At 42.6% G+C, this 16,012-nt stretch overlaps 1 protein-coding gene across 2 annotated transcripts in view; it reads left to right on the top strand.

The window, feature by feature from the left end:
* The first annotated feature begins 9,970 nt into the window (after positions 1-9,970).
* The window catches only part of LOC116938420 (voltage-gated delayed rectifier potassium channel KCNH8), an 80,346-nt gene continuing 74,304 nt past the window's right edge, over positions 9,971-16,012 (top strand). The window contains exon 1 of one of the 2 annotated variants that reach the window (XM_076060011.1): positions 9,971-11,883. Coding sequence is in view for 1 of the 2 variants with exons in the window: in XM_032945536.2 (XP_032801427.1) it covers positions 11,754-11,883 (130 nt within the window). In the remaining variant the exon portion in view is untranslated. The remainder of the gene's footprint in view (positions 11,884-16,012) is intronic. The other variant, XM_032945536.2, reaches the window with a different exon arrangement.

The raw sequence follows: 16,012 nt of genomic DNA, 5'->3' as shown, positions 1-16,012 counted from the left end.
TGTTTGAAGTGGGCAATGTAAGATATGCTGCAAATAATTATGAAAGAGATTATGAATACCTGATCAGAAATATATACGAAACATTGTGTTCACCTATTTTTAAATTATGACTGATATATTAAACCCTTTTGCCTTATTGGTGTACAAGCAAGGTGAGTAGAAACGTCCATGCGTATTATGATTTAAAGCTTTCGTGACTGCAGTAATTCATATTCTTAGCTTTTTCGGCAAAGTCACGTTGAAGGGAAACAATAAAATAATAAAATATATAAAACAATATAAATTCTCACAACGTTTCAACCATAACACAAACGGTCGTCATCAGGTGTGTCGGTTTGCATAAATTGATTTATTTTTAAACGGTGTATTTATTTATTTATTTATTTAAAAAAACGTCAGCGCCACGCGCAGCGATTTGGCAGTTTATTTAGAAGGACTAGTCCATCTATGTTCTGAAAAGAGGAGGGGGGAGACGAAAAATTAATGTATGCTGTCTGAAAGCCACTGTAAGCGTGAACAATCAATTAAGACCTGAAATGGTTTATCAAATCTTTCCAATGATTGCTAAGCCAGAATCCATCTTCTCGGTTGAAATTGTCACTGTGCTTGTATATGTGGATAGCCTCATGAACGAATCTTTCATGGTAGCCAGATGGCTTACAAAGAACCTCTGTCTTGGAAAAGTCAATGTCATGTGAGCCTACTGAATTATAACAATGATCTGCCACGGCCGAGGTGTTGGTCCTACCGTGTTTAAGGTCTGCTTTGTGTTCACGAATGCGGTCCGAGACATGGCGTTTCGTTTCTCCAATGTAACTACTACCACAGAGGCAACTTAGTTTGTAGACACCAGGGTACTGTATGTCCGGAATCACATCTTTTACAGATGGAACCAGATCACGGATTTTATGTAATGTGTTGAAACGGACCTGGATCTTGTGTTTATTCAAAATTTTGGAGATCTTTTTTGTGATCCCCTCAATGTAGGGTAAAGTGATGGTTTTGAAAGGCTCCTCAAGAGGGTCCTTCTTCATGGTCTGAGTGATAGCTTTGCGGATTGTATAGTCGGAGTAATCATTAGCCTTAAGAGCTTGGTGTACGTGCTTGAGTTCACTGCCTAAGTGTTCCTGGTCGGATATGCATTGGGCTCTATGATACAGAGTCTTGATGAGAGAGTTCTTCTGTGATGGATGGTGGTGGGAATCCGGTTTCAGATAAGCATCTGTATGGGTAGCTTTCCTGTAGAAAAAGGTAGCTTGCCATCTTTTTCGACTTCCCTGGTAAATCTGATGGCTGGGTGTATGGAATTGATGTGGTCGAAGAATTGGTCTAGAGCAGGCCGGCCATGTGGCCAGTTGACAAAAGTGTCATCCACGTACCTCTTCCATAAGGTTGGGCGCAGAGTGGCAGTCTGGATGGCGTCAGTCTCAAATTTATCCATGAAAATGTTAGCTATAACCGGATATAGGGGGGAGCCCATTGGGGTGCCCTCAGTTTGTTTGTAGAAAGTTCCATTCCAAGTGAAGAATGTATTGGTTAAAGAGTGTCTCACCAGGGGAGGTACCTCAGTGTTTAGTCCTTGATGAACCAAGTCTTCAATGATTGCGATGGTCTCAGGTACAGGAACCTTGGTGAATAAGGAAACTACATCAAAACTGACAAGCAGGTCGTCTGGGGACAGGGAAATACCCTTGATTGTCGATACCAGGTGAGTAGAATTTTGTACCGCAGAGGTGGTTTTTCCAGTGAAAGGACGCAGGATTTCAGACAAAAAACGAGCCAGTTTGTAGGTGGGGGAGTTGATAGTAGAGACGATGGGACGAAGGGATGTATCTACTTTATGTATTTTTGGTAAGCCGTATAATCTTGGTGGCCTGGCAGCAGAAGGTTTCAACGAAAACTGTTTAGATTGATCAATTAATGTGGTTGAATCAAAAATTATTTTGTTGGTTTGTGTGACGAGGCTGTTGGTGGGATCTCTTTTTATTTTTGTAAAACTACCATCGTCGAGTAATTCTTTAATTTTGTTGTTGTATTCTATTTTATCCATGATGACAGTAGCATTGCCCTTGTCAGCTGAGAGGACTACAATATCATCCCTCTTTTTTAATTTATATAATTAAAAACGCTCATCTTTGCTGAGGTTGCTTGCTGGCATCTTAGCTTTTTTGAGGGTTGCAGCGATTTCAGATCTTGCTACGTCTGCAGCGATGTGACCCAGGCCCATGAAAGCAACGTCTACTTGGGCAATTATATCATTAACTGGTATGTGTTTAGGTGTGACTGCAAAGTTTAGACCTTTAGCTAAAACGGATTTCAGACCATCGGAAATAGAACTGTTACTGCGATTAATTACGACTTTGTTAACATCTAACTTTTTGGTGTGTGGGTCCGGTCTATTGTTGAAGAGGAGGTTAAATTTGGAAATCAGGTTGTCCTTACATTTGGTCGACATAGTAGCAGCTGAAGAGGCAGTCATATTGTCTACATGTTCCCAATCCGATGTGGACATTGTTGCCGTCAATGATAAGTGTGATTTGTAGAGTGTCTTGTGTAACTGATCTAGTTCGGTGCGTATAAGTCTGATTTTTTCTGAGATAAGAGCTAAGCTAGTTTTGAAAAGAATTCGTTTCGCATTAGAAGAAGTTACAGCAGCAGAGGTCAGTGTAAATGCGATTGGTATTACCCCAGAGTCACGGCATCTCTTCAGAAAGGTGAGAGACTCCATCAGCTGAGCCTTCTTATCCCGGAGTTTGTTGAAGGATCTTAAAGTTATGTGAAATCCTGCGTCCTTTCACTGGAAAAAACACCTCTGCGGTACAAAATTCTACTCACCTGGTATCGACAATCAAGGGTATTTTCCTGTCCCCAGACGACCTGCTTGTCAGTTTTGATGTAGTTTCCTTATTCGCCAAGGTTCCTGTACCTGACACCATCGCAATCATTGAAGAATTGGTTCATCAAGGACTAAACACTGAGGTACTCCCCCTGGTGAAACACTGTTTAACCAATACATACTTCACTTGGAATGGAACTTTCTACAAACAAACTGAGGGCACCCCAATGGGCTCCCCCCTATATCCGGTTATAGCTAACATTTTCATGGAGAAATTTGAGACTGATGCCATCTAGACTGGCACTCTGCGCCAAACCTTATGGAAGAGGTACGTGGATGACACTTTTGTCATCTGGCTACATGGCCGGCCTGCTCTAGACCAATTTTTCGACCACATCAATTCCATACACCCAGCCATCAGATTTACCATGGAAGTCGAAAAATATGGCAAGCTACCTTTTTTGGATGTCCTAATTAAAAGAGACCTGATGGTTCAATGAGCCACTCTGTCTACAGGAAAGCTATCCATACGGATGCTTATCTGAAACCGGATTCCCACCACCATCCATCACAGAAGAACTCTCTCATCAAGACTCTGTATCATAGAGCCCAATGCATATCCGACCAGGAACACATAGGCAGTGAACTCAAGCACTTACACCAAACTCTTAATGCTAATGGTTACTCCGACTATACAATCCGCAAAGCTATCACTCAAACCATGAAGAAGGACCCTCTTGAGGAGCCTTTCAAAACCATCACTTTACCCTACATTGCGGGGATCACATAAAAGATCTCCAAAATCTTGAATAAACACAAGATCCAGGTCCGTTTCAACACATTACATAAAATCCGTGATCTGGTTCCGTCTGTAAAAGATGTGATTCCGGACATACAGTACCCTTTTGTCTACAAACTAAGTTGCCTCTGTGGTAGTAGTTACATTGGAGAAACGAAACGCCATGTCTCGGACCGCATTCGTGAACACAAAGCAGACCTTAAACACGGTAGGACCAACACCTCGGCCGTGGCAGATCATTGTTATAATTCATTAGGCTCACATGACATTGACTTTTCCAAGACAGAGGTTCTTTGTAAGCAATCTGGCTACCATGAGAGATTCGTTCATGAGGCTATCCACATATACAAGCACAGAGACAATTTCAACCGAGAAGATGGATTCTGGCTTAGCAATCATTGGAAAGATTTGATAAACCATTTCAGGTCTTAATTGATTGTTCATGCTTACAGTGGCTTTCAGACAGCATACATTAATTTTTCGTCTCCCCCCTCCTCTTTTCAGAACATAGATGGACTAGTCCTTCTAAATAAACTGCCAAATCGCTGCGCGTGGCGCTGACGTTTTTTTTATAAATAAATAAATACACCGTTTAAAAATGAATAAAATAATGCAAACCGACACACCTGATGACGACCGTTTGTGTTATGGTCGAAACGTCGTGAGAATTTTTATTGTTTTATATATTTTATTATTTTATTGTTTCCCTTCAACGTGACTTTACCGAAAGAGCTAAGAATATCCATGCGTATTGTTAACATGTAATGTACATTTACATAATACCGTGGGTTTACACACTTAAGTATTACTGTATGAAGAGGCTGTTGTCATAAATTGGACAGAGCGTGTAACTCGGCTCAGAGACAGTTGTTTGTGTTACAGGTGATGGTGTAGCCAATTTATGTTTTAATGCTGTAACCTCAGTATATTCTCTGCCATTAACAACCCCAAGCAGCAGACAATCAGAGCAATGCAGGGCCAGAATCCTTTCCCTACTGGGGCGGATCAACTGCCAAATTTAACCCTGACACCAGCTCGCAATCACTGTGGCCCTGCTTACAGAGGTCAACTGTACAGAGCTCCGGGTCAACTCACAGTAGCTGAAGATGTCTAATAGCCCGTGGTGGCTGATCATGAGATGTGATTTATATCACACCACAGTCTTTTGGCAAATATTTGTTTACTCAGCCTAAACGATGTCGAAGTTTTAATAATGAAGGTTTACATTTTCCAATCGGGTTTTTTTATCCATTCTTTGGAACCTACGGTAGTGAGATGTCAACTACCTCGCCTGGTATACAGGAGGTTGTGGGTTCGATCCCGACCCTCACGTCTGAATATGGAGTTTTGCATGTTCTGCCCGTGGTCACATGATAAGACCATTCATTGGGCTATCATTTGTGGCCTTGTTGCTTCTGGAAAAGAGCGTAAGAGCTCAGTGGGCCTTACCAGGTAAATTTTAAAATAGTGTTTAAATATCGATTTAAAGCTTTCGTGACTGCAAGGATTAATCTTCTTTGATTCTTTCGGTAAAGTCACGTAGAATGAGCGCTGTCCTCCAGACAGTCTCGTCCCTTCACCTGATGAAGGCCGCTTGTGTTGTGACCGAATCGTCGTGAGAATTTTATTGTGTTATTTTATTTTATCAATTTACTATTTTATTCTCATTCTACGTAGTGTTTCAATAGTTTAAATAGAGTGCCTGCTGTTTGTAGAGAGGCTGGTGAAACAGCCACCGTGAGCCTTTTTCAGAGTCTACATATCCGCATCACTCTGGTATTCGTTTTCTAGTCCCTTGGACTTGTGGGCTGTTGGGGCATGACTGTTTACTTCACTTATATGGCCTTGCAGTGCCCTCACTTCTCGCTGTCCGTCACTGCATCTTTCAACTGAAATAGTTTCCACGCAGTTCAATATTTGATATGGGACGTAATCCCCTGCAGCTGGTCACCATTCATTCATTCATCCTGGTCATGTGTCTAAAATATTGCAGTTTTGTGAACTTGACCTGACTTAGCAGTCTCGATTTTCTGTCTATGTCTCTTCGCTATTATCAGTCGAATGCAGCATGCAGCGACCTTCCCCAGTAGTCTGTTAGCCTAGTATTCAAATGGTGGAATATTTCTACTCTGATGAGTGTTATTTAATTGGCCAGCGTTTATGAATGCACCTTTTAATCTTGCATATAATTGGGCATGATCAAATGCGAGGCTTTACATAGGTTCATACAATGAAAAAAGTAGGGATCCTGATGAAAGCCTGCTTTTTAATGAACGCATAATTAAAGTATGTATTGTGCTCATAATTGGCATTATAACAATGGTGACAGTGGGGTTTTTTATTATAATATAATTTTTGCTCATTTTTTTAGGCCATGCTCAATTTAAGTTGGTGATTCTTGAATTCTGGTCAAAACTTGTATACAATTTACATCTTCACACTGTAACTGTGCATAATCTTTGTTAAGTTAATGTGCATTATACGTGCAACGTGCTTTTTTCTGATGAACCATCATATCCACCCTTTATAACCTCTTCTGCATTTTAGCATCTTCCCTGCTGAATCATTGTCAACAGTTTTTCACATTTTTCAGACTGTAAGCGTTGAACAGTTGTCTCCAATGTCACAGATTCCTACAGTGCCTTGTCTCGCAAAAATGTACATCTATGAAAAGGAGCTTCATAGCTCATCGGATTTCTCCAGGATAAATAAAGATTCCGATTTTGAGATTTTTTTTAATTCATGCCTCTGCTAAGTTTATGGAACCCTTTCTATTTACCAATTCTGTTTTGATTGATGTTCATAAAGAAATGGTGTGTGGGAATTAAAATATACATATTTTATTTAAATGCTGTACGGTACTTTTTGTAAAATTTCAGTTAAATATTCGCATATTGCTTTGGCATTTTGCAAAAGAGCCATCATATCCTTGCCCAAAGCCCTTCAATAAATCTCCAAGAACACACATTTCTCGTCGAAATCGGGTTTTTATCTCAACATCATATTACTATTAGAAGTATAAGCTCCATTAGCCAGTATTGTATATCTTTTGTAAGTGTTTGAAGATCTTGTTGCAGAGATAAACTTCTTAGAACAATGTTTGGCTGAAATGAATCCACAAATTGGTAGCTTTAGAACATCTGGGCGCCTCTATCCAGGGGGCGAGGAACAACTACACCTGGAACTCTTTCTAGAAGCCAATGACTTCTCCCTAGATTCATAGAAAGTCTTTTTTTTAATCCCTTCTCTCTCTGGTATCGAGACTGTTCCCTAGGGTATGTCTCTGCTCGAGCGTGTCATTTCCAAGTGTGAGGTCGCAAGTTATTGCTACGTGATGGTTGTAACATCGCTGTATGCTGCTATCTGTGCCGCATTTGATTTGTATGCTGTGTTACTTGTTCTATCTTTGATTACCATGCCCATTGCGTGTTCATCTATCTGTCGTCATAACGGCATGTGGTAATCACTATGTTGACCTTCCTTAACTGTGTATGACTCTGTTGAGTGTCACGTTTGATAACTAAAATGTTTAAAAAAACCCACTGCCATTGTCCACAGTTTCCCCTGCAGGGTGCGCTGTTGAGTTTCTCTGCCGTACGCTGCGGCTCCACGGTCAAGCTATTCTCACGTGCTACCGCCAGAGGGGGGGGGCTTTTCTAAACTTGAATAGAAACAATTTTCTTACAGGCAGAGTCAACATGTGAGTCATAAACACGAATACCGTACAACAGTGTAAACACACGTGTAACCTCGTCGTCTGTGAACATACTTGCACCCCAAGGAGACTTGTTGTGTTGCTCTGATCTTAATTACCACCGACCACGGTCAACCCTTGTGAAAGACCCAACGCAACAAGATCCCTCGTTTCGATCTTCCACCGAGCACACGGTTCACCCTAAACCGCATCCGCACGAACCATGGGAGATGCGGATACCCGATGCACGAATGGCAAATGTAACAAAAACTCTCCAGTGTTGCGACTGTGGTCAACCAGACGCCATAAAGACGCAATGCCCTATCCGCAAACACGAAGGAGACATCGCAGCGGTACACTGCGCTGGTCCCGACGCGGTTGTCTGGGCTTAACCACGTGGATGTGATATTGTAGTCGATGCTCTGCATCTACATGAGCCGTACGACAAGAAGAAGATGGTCAACACACTGCTGGATGAAGGCCTTCCCAAGCCGCTGCCACCTATCACGATTACTGTGACGGAACAATAACACCAACCTCCGAATAGCACGCCTGGTTATGTACGGTGCGAAATAAGTTCAGCATACATACATCCAGCACCTGCACATGAACTGTCCCAATACAGTTCTGCCCAGTTTATCTCCCAAATTCCACGAGGTTTGATTCACTCGACAGAGTCGCGTGTTGTTACGTAGCGATGGTGAAATCCAGAATGTGTGTTTGTTAGTACCAAATAGAATAATTCGTTTATCGTGAGGCCTGCAATTATTACATTTGAAGCAGTCAAACAACAGACTCAAGCCTGTATATTGTATTTTTGCTGGTACTGTAATGTTTTACGTTAAGCTAATAAACATGAGTCCAACATTATGATATCTGTGAAAATGAGCCTGACAGCTCATCGGATTCCTATAATCGAACTGAAGATTCTGATTCTGATGTACAAATAGTTTAAAGCTATTGAGTAACCTCTAAGCCCACAATATAATATCCAGCTTAAAAAATATATCGTCCAGCAGCGCATAGAGCAGTGTTCAGCTTGAGAAGAGCTCCAGGAGTCTAGAGAAATCAGTCATCCAGCATGGGTGAAGTATCCTCCACGTCACCAAGACCCGTAGACTCACACAAAGACCCGCAGACTCACAGAGATGTATAGACCCACACGGATACCCGAAGACTCATATAACAACGTATCGATTCAGATAAAAACCCATGGACTCACAGAGACTGATAGACTCACAAACGTATATCCAGCATGGAAAGACCAGTATCATCCTCCACATTACCACAGTTGCTCATTGAGTTGTCCCAAGTGCCCCTGGAATTTTCGGTTTTATAACAATTACTTATTTATCGAGCAAAGCCTCAATAATTACTTATTCATCTATCTAGGAAAGCCACACTGCACTGGAGGTTTAATTTTAAGACAATTCCAGCCAATCGAGTTTTTTTTCTGCACGTGTGGGAGGAAACCGGAGCACGCGGAGAAAACCCACGTCTGCGAGGGGGCAACACTCGATCCCAATACAGATGGAAACATCGCCACCAGTCCACTTGTTGTACTGCCTTCTGGCATGCTAGGGCGTCACGGAACGTCGAAACCCACAGAAAGGGAGTTTCGCAACATTTGTCCGATCCACCAACCCTTGCTTCCACAGCACTGGTTTACAGGCGTGCACAGCCACCGCTGCCCGGCACAGAAGACCATATCCCACCTCAACTTATTAAGCTGGCTCTTAATGCGGTGTGGGAGCTCAGAGCCCCAGAGGAAGCTGGTCATCAGTACTCATGATGATGTGGGAATTCTCGATGATAGCAGAGGCTCTCTCCCATTCCATCTATCTGCCACAGTGAGCTGGTGATGTTGTCATGCGGATGAAGAGTGGTGCAATATTGTCCAGGTATGGACATCTGCTGTGGGGGGTCACTGCAACGTCATCGTAGGTATTGTTGATAGGCAGTTGTCAACCAGGAGAGAGCCCATTAAGATATCTCATTCATGGCAGACCTGGGACCAATGCACATCGTGACACAGACAAACTGCATGCAATTAACAAAAAATGGACATGCACACCGCTTTGATGTGTCACTGAAATGCATATCTAAAAGAATAATTTTAGGGGGGGGTAACATGTAAAGAATCAAAAGACATGTCTAGGACAACTATGGAATAGATATTACATCCACACAAAAATACAACTCAAATTTATAACATAAAAGGTATTTTAAAACTTAACTGAAAATGCTCTCTTTTTCTCAAGAAATAAACCAAATGTATTCTTCAGACTGTGACATTGCCCTAGTAATATGCTTTGCGGTGGAAAAATGAAGCTGACTGAAAATAATGGATAATGAAAATACGACGAAAATCATGAAAATGTGTATACGACAATATTATTTTGAATCCAAAATAATATTGCCGGAGTCTATAAGAAAATAATGTACGTGTAAATGCTCATTAAATGTGTAGCGCTGAAAAAGCACAATGCTAATTGAGAGCCAGGCAATGGTTGGCCTGCACTTTGCTGGAAGATTCCCGCAAGCAGCGGTTTGTGTTGAACCGCATCAGAACATCTCACGTCAGATGCGTATATCGCCTACACCTATGGGCAATGGCCCACAGTGTGACTGTGGTCATCAATCTCAAACCACGGGCGACACCGTAACGCCACTTACTGTCCACTTCGATTATTTTACTGGCAGCATTTCAGATATTCACCAGGTTATTCTATGAAAGCTGTCCACTTGCTCACTCATAAACCTCGACATGAACATATTAACTTTGCTGATCAGCTTCCTACCATACAAAAGTAAAATAATGTGGCGGTGTGAGAGATTATGCCGACAGCATGTATTTGGTACTTCCAACATGTTGAGCTACGAAGTGGAAAGTTGGTTTCTGAAGTGGCTTCTGATCCGTCGGTACAAAATAATGGCTTCCTGAGAATCAGTGAGATTTTCCAGGTAACATATTCAACCTCATAAATGCTGTGTGGGTGCAAGTGTTGTTAGCGGGCACCTATTATCGTTGGTATGGCGCACGAGGTACTCGTTTAAAGCCGAGCCGACCTGAAACCGATGTGCATCAGAAACTGACGTGTGGTTGTCGGGATCGCAGCGAATCATACCACCAATGCACAGTACGCACACAAGCATATGCTACAACAGGCAGAGACAATACAATAAATCTCTTACTTTCGCCTTCTAATCTACGAAGACAAGTATTTTTTTTTTCTCGAGCACCCAAGGTAGGAACGGCAAAACGCGGGATGAGAGATGAGAGTGGTGTGGCCGAGAATAAGCGCAGCCGCTCATCGTCTTCCCAGTTTTGACGTTCACACACGACACCAGCTACTCAGTCAAGGCTGAGTCGACCTAGGAGGGCACATGACAGGCTTAAATACATGTTGCCATTGGTGCGCATGGCCGGGAATTGAACCGGAATCTTTTGATATTGCATGATCAATAGACAAAGATGATCAACGACGTTCATGGACGCATACACACAGATGATTAATACACACGCAGCCCCTCGCCACAGATCTTACAAAGCAAACAAACCATATAACAACACAGACAGGCAGATGATACGGAAAATATAACTGAGAGATGATACAACACATCCAGATAAGAGGATGTAACGTATACATAAAGAGAGATTATAAGACGCGCACACAACCACAGCAATAACAATGAAGACAATCAATCATCAGTATATTCGTAATAATTATCAGTATAGCCTTAACAGACTGTAGGGGCAAGTAATGTTAGCGAGCACGTATGAAAGCCAATATGGTACATGAGGGGGTGGTGTGGCTTGCACCACGCTCGGACGCCTTCGTCTCCCCAGTGGTGATGCCAGATGCTCATGTTAGGCTGAATCGACTTAGGGGAGGCCCAGGACCGTTTCAGATTTTCATCGCTGATTGTTGGCCGTGATCGAACTCGGGTTGTAAGGGCAGTGCGCTCATCACACCCCCCCCACCCCCTACTACACCGGCTTTGTCTATTGTGTTGTATTCACCCACAGAGACAAGACAATGGGCAACACTGCAAACAACAACCAGCGCGGTGGGCTAATTGCTCCCGTCACGTGAGGCGAGGCGAGGCGCTCCAACGGTGCGTTGGAGGGGCGAGGGTAGCGGGGCCCAGAGCTCGCTCAGAGCGCGGGGCTCCTGTGCCCGGGGAGGGGGCTTCTCCGCCGCGTCCTCCCCTCCCGCCTCTTGGACTCGACTCCGAGCCGCGCTCCCTCTCGCACTCGGGTTCAGCGAAGCCTCCGATGAACACCGTGCCAGAAACTCGCTGCGAACGTCGCGTTTTCTTTTGCATCTCACGATAGCAACAGTTGCGGGGATTTTGTGGGAGGGGTTTTTTTCCATCCCTCCTCGAGTCGATTTGTTGCGCTAATAGTAGTATTATTTTATATGTATACTGTAAACGTATATGTTTATTGTGTAGTTTTGAGTTTGACGACGAAGATGCCGGTTATGAAAGGGTTGCTGGCTCCCCAGAACACTTTCCTGGACACCATCGCGACGCGCTTCGATGGCACTCGTAAGTGATGTTCACCTTTATGCGACGGCGGACGGCTCAAAAGAGCCCTTGGTAATTAGAGCTGTTTACCTCAAACGGGCGTTAATCAGTGCGGCGCATTACGAGCGAGTATAGCATTACCACATGCGACGAAAGACTACGTGTGTGTGTGTGTGCGCGCGCGCGCGTGTGTATACATACACGATCCGTTTTAGCTCCGCTCTTGACACGCCACCGTTGTTTATTAACTTTAATATCCGCTCGAAAAACCTTCCAGGTCCCGTACGTATAATTGTTATTGTTACCGTACCTAATAAAATATGCGTTGCGCAGTTCAACTCAACAGTTGCCATTTCGTTGGCATCCGTGTCCGAGCATAGAATGCACGTCAGTGTTAAACAACAACAACAATAATAAACGGAGTAATTGAGCATTTGTAGGACAGTTTATGGACTGTTTTTATTTGTTGTTGTTGTTGTTGCAAACGACGATTTGCGCTTGTGAGCCTGGAGCGCGTGTTTCAGCACCACGGACAGTGCCCGCCACTGTCGCCACGTACAAGCAAGCGCATGCGCTAACCCCGCGCACAGACTTAAGCGCTCGCGGAGTCGACAATGACAGCTGGGCCGTCTGCCTCGAAATTCAGGGCAAAAAAAAACATTTTAAGATGGCAATTAAAGAAACGGTCACGGTCTAGCGAGCATTTGGGTTTCTGTAGAAGGCGTCATTCGTCCGTCACTACGTGTTTCGTGTTCATCGCGAGCCCGTGAGGGCGTGCGTGTGTGCCCTGTAACCGTCACCGTCGTACATGTGCCGCTCAACAGATCTGTAATAGTATACTACCGAGTACCATCCTACTGTCAACGGAGTCTATACCTTTTAAATAAAGCCCATCCTGGCGAGCCTTTTTTTTCATTCGGCCAATGCACTCGATTATATGGCTAATATGGTGTTGCTTTTTCGCATATAATTCACGTAAAGTACAGAAGCTCCTACCTAATGATGGCTTACATTTATTACAAGAGAGGGAGGCGATTGATATTAAAATAGATCATATATGTTTGGGTCACAGAAAACACGTGGATTCGTTCGTTCGGTTCAAGAGTGTGCTCTGTTAATAATACATTATCACAAAGGTAGTCTTCATGATGACAATGACAAGTTGGTCTGTGCGTCGAGGAGGTCATGAGGTGGGTATTGATTTGAATCATAATGAAATAGACGTGGACCACGGTTTGGGCTTTTCCCCCAAGAGGATTCCAATAACCTCTTAGAAGCTGACCTCAAGGTCACGTGGCGTCTTAGCCTACTCCAAACCCTTTGGCCCCACGAGGAGAGCTTAATGCTGTAGTATGTTTTCTAAATATGAAGGAGTATTTTTCATTTTTACCTAAATCCCCTATACTAGTCGAGCGGTTGTGCTAGTTATTGTAGTCGCAGGGCAATCTCGTGGACGTGTTGCAAAGGCCAAGGTATATTTAATGATCGACAAATAGTCCAATCAGAGAATGAATGGTTAGGACGTAATTGTAGAAAAGCTATAAAACACTTCCCATCACGTGTTAACAATATTCCACCGATTGTGCTGTTGAATGAGAAGTCGTAATTTCCATTGAATTAAATGTTTTGCACGGGGACCATGGTGTACTACTGCACAATGTTTACTGGCGTAAACACAAAATGAAAATTATTATTATGCTTTTCATCCAACTACAACTTTCACACGGGATGAGTTGCCAACAATTGTATCAATATTGGCATATTGATACAATTGTTGTAAATCGAAAGGATTGACTGAATCAATGAATTGAATGAAAACTACAATCATACCATTAATACAATAGTAATACCATTAATATTGAATTAATAATGGAAGCGTCACTTACAATGATTCTTACAAGAATAAGACGTCAACATCACACAATAAGATATTGAAAACCATAAGGCCAAAACAAAGGGTAAAATACTACTTTAGCAGCATTTTTAGTATCTAGAAATATATGTACGTATGTATGTTGAACTTCTTTCGTACGTAGCCAACCGCGCTAATCGGAGGTGCGGGGGAAGGACAACAACTTAAAATAACGTGACATTACGAAGCTAGGCTAGTTTATACTGTAGTATGATATATTCTTTCAAAACAATCTATCAATTGAGTATAAATGATGGTCAATATTGGCAAAATAATGTTGTCAGCAACGGGGTGAGAGATAGGGTTAAGCGGTCGGCTGGGAAAGACCTATTTCGTGAAGTGAGGGGTACATAACATGTTGGAATTACACATAGGGATGAGGGCAGAGGTGATGGTTTGTTTATTACACTTAGGTCCCTTATTAAACGGATCTACACAACGCACTAGAAGTGGACTATATGGCCCATGTCAGCTTGGTCCAGTCGGGTTGCCATGGGAATATAGGCTGAGGCCACTTGTCGTTTACACAGACCAGGTCGACTCGCTTCCCAGTGGTGATGGGGACATGGCATGAATCGCTTTGTTGTTCCATGAGACTGACGCATTGTATATTATACATTTTCTGCCAACGTTTATTGCATGGGTGGAGGGGATGATAGAAGAGATTGGTTCCTGTCTCAAATTGCAGTAATTTGCTCTCTGGATGACAACATAAGTAATATGGTGAAAGTACATTGGAAACTTCCTTGATTACATACAGTGATTATATACACTGCAGAACGAAATTTTAAACCAGAGTGGGAACAATGAGTGGGTGGCTTGGACCCGTAATTAATCAAGGTGGAAGGTAGATGTGGTTAGATAAACATCCATATATTAACAAATAAGAGAGGAAGGTGGATTTTAGGAACCATTCCTGGGTTCTGAGGGTATAATCTGGTGTTATTATGAAGCACAAAGTGAGGCGAAAACTGGTGTTTGTAGCTGTAGGAGTGCATCATTATGAAATTGCTGGAGTAGCAATACGTTATTATGTTAACTTATGCAACAGTGAAAAGAAACAGATGAGTTTGCTTCAAAAAGGTGCAAAAGCCTGTTGTTTTGTACATGTTTATGCCTTGAGATCAAACAAATAGAATGTCGATCAAATGGTATCCAATGTATTAATATTGCACATCGGCCTAATGCAGTCGTACACAACGTGTCGAAACTAAATTGCATACAGTAAATTAATGTCACGTTAAAATATGATTCTGCAGCAACAGCGCCCATGGCTAAACATTACAACTCGTTTCTGGATTGCATTTTGCACTGAATATAGGTTCAAGCGGCCCAGTTGTGTGATTGGGGAGCAACAATTTAGCGGGCAGTAGTGAGGCACTGAGAGAAAGAGAACGGGTTGAGAGACTGAGAAGACAGAGATTGAGTGGGTAGCTCGAGAAGTGGCAGGGCATGGTTTCAGGTGAAGTAATAAATTGGCATGCAATGTAGTCATGCAGTAATGCACTGGCCACTCCTAATTGTATACAGCTCTTATTTATATATATATTTTAAAAAAAATTGTACAAGAAAAATGCATTACTCAAAGTAATGTTACATTACTATCAATCCTTCTGGAGTTTCTTTTTCTTCACATTTTGATGTGAAGCATTAACATTTGCAGAAAACGGAACACCGTATAGGGGGGAAATGTGTGAGTAATTTTCCAGCACAGTACGCATGAGATAAAGCTTCCTTGGCCTTTCTTTCCCCAAAGCCAGTGAAGGACACGTCCGATATGTAATTTCTAACCTTTAATGGTGTGCTTCTCATAGATGAGGCATTTTTGATTCGGCATGTCACAGCTGTGGCTCCACACCAGTGCGCTGCTATGCTCTATAGAGTTTGGGATTAAAGGTTATGCTTTGAGAGGCCAGGGTCAGTAATGGACAAATAGGAATTTACAATTCTTTGCACTGCCTTTCTTTTTCCTGTGTCGTGGCAATGTGCCGCTGATAAGATTCGGCCGAAGAGAACGAAGCTACCTTCAAAGGGGAAGCAGCTTCAATGCGACTGTAAACGTGGCGTCACAAGTTCGTTTTTTTATTTTCACAGAGCTTGTGTACATCTGTTGATGGTAATTGCTTGATCACTGTAATCATGACAACAATATATGACATGAATTCATTCAAACGTTAGTGCCACTGATTATATTGAAAATATACCTGGCGATTGATTGCCCACTGCTTCAAAACCAAA

Source organism: Petromyzon marinus, chromosome 4, assembly GCF_048934315.1.
Source record: "Petromyzon marinus isolate PM22_M1 ecotype Great Lakes invasive population chromosome 4, UKy_Petmar_22M1.pri1.0, whole genome shotgun sequence".
NCBI classification, from domain to species: Eukaryota; Metazoa; Chordata; class Hyperoartia; order Petromyzontiformes; family Petromyzontidae; genus Petromyzon; species Petromyzon marinus.
The sequence above is the reverse complement of the archived record's forward strand: the minus strand, read 5'-3'. Positions and strand labels throughout refer to the sequence as shown.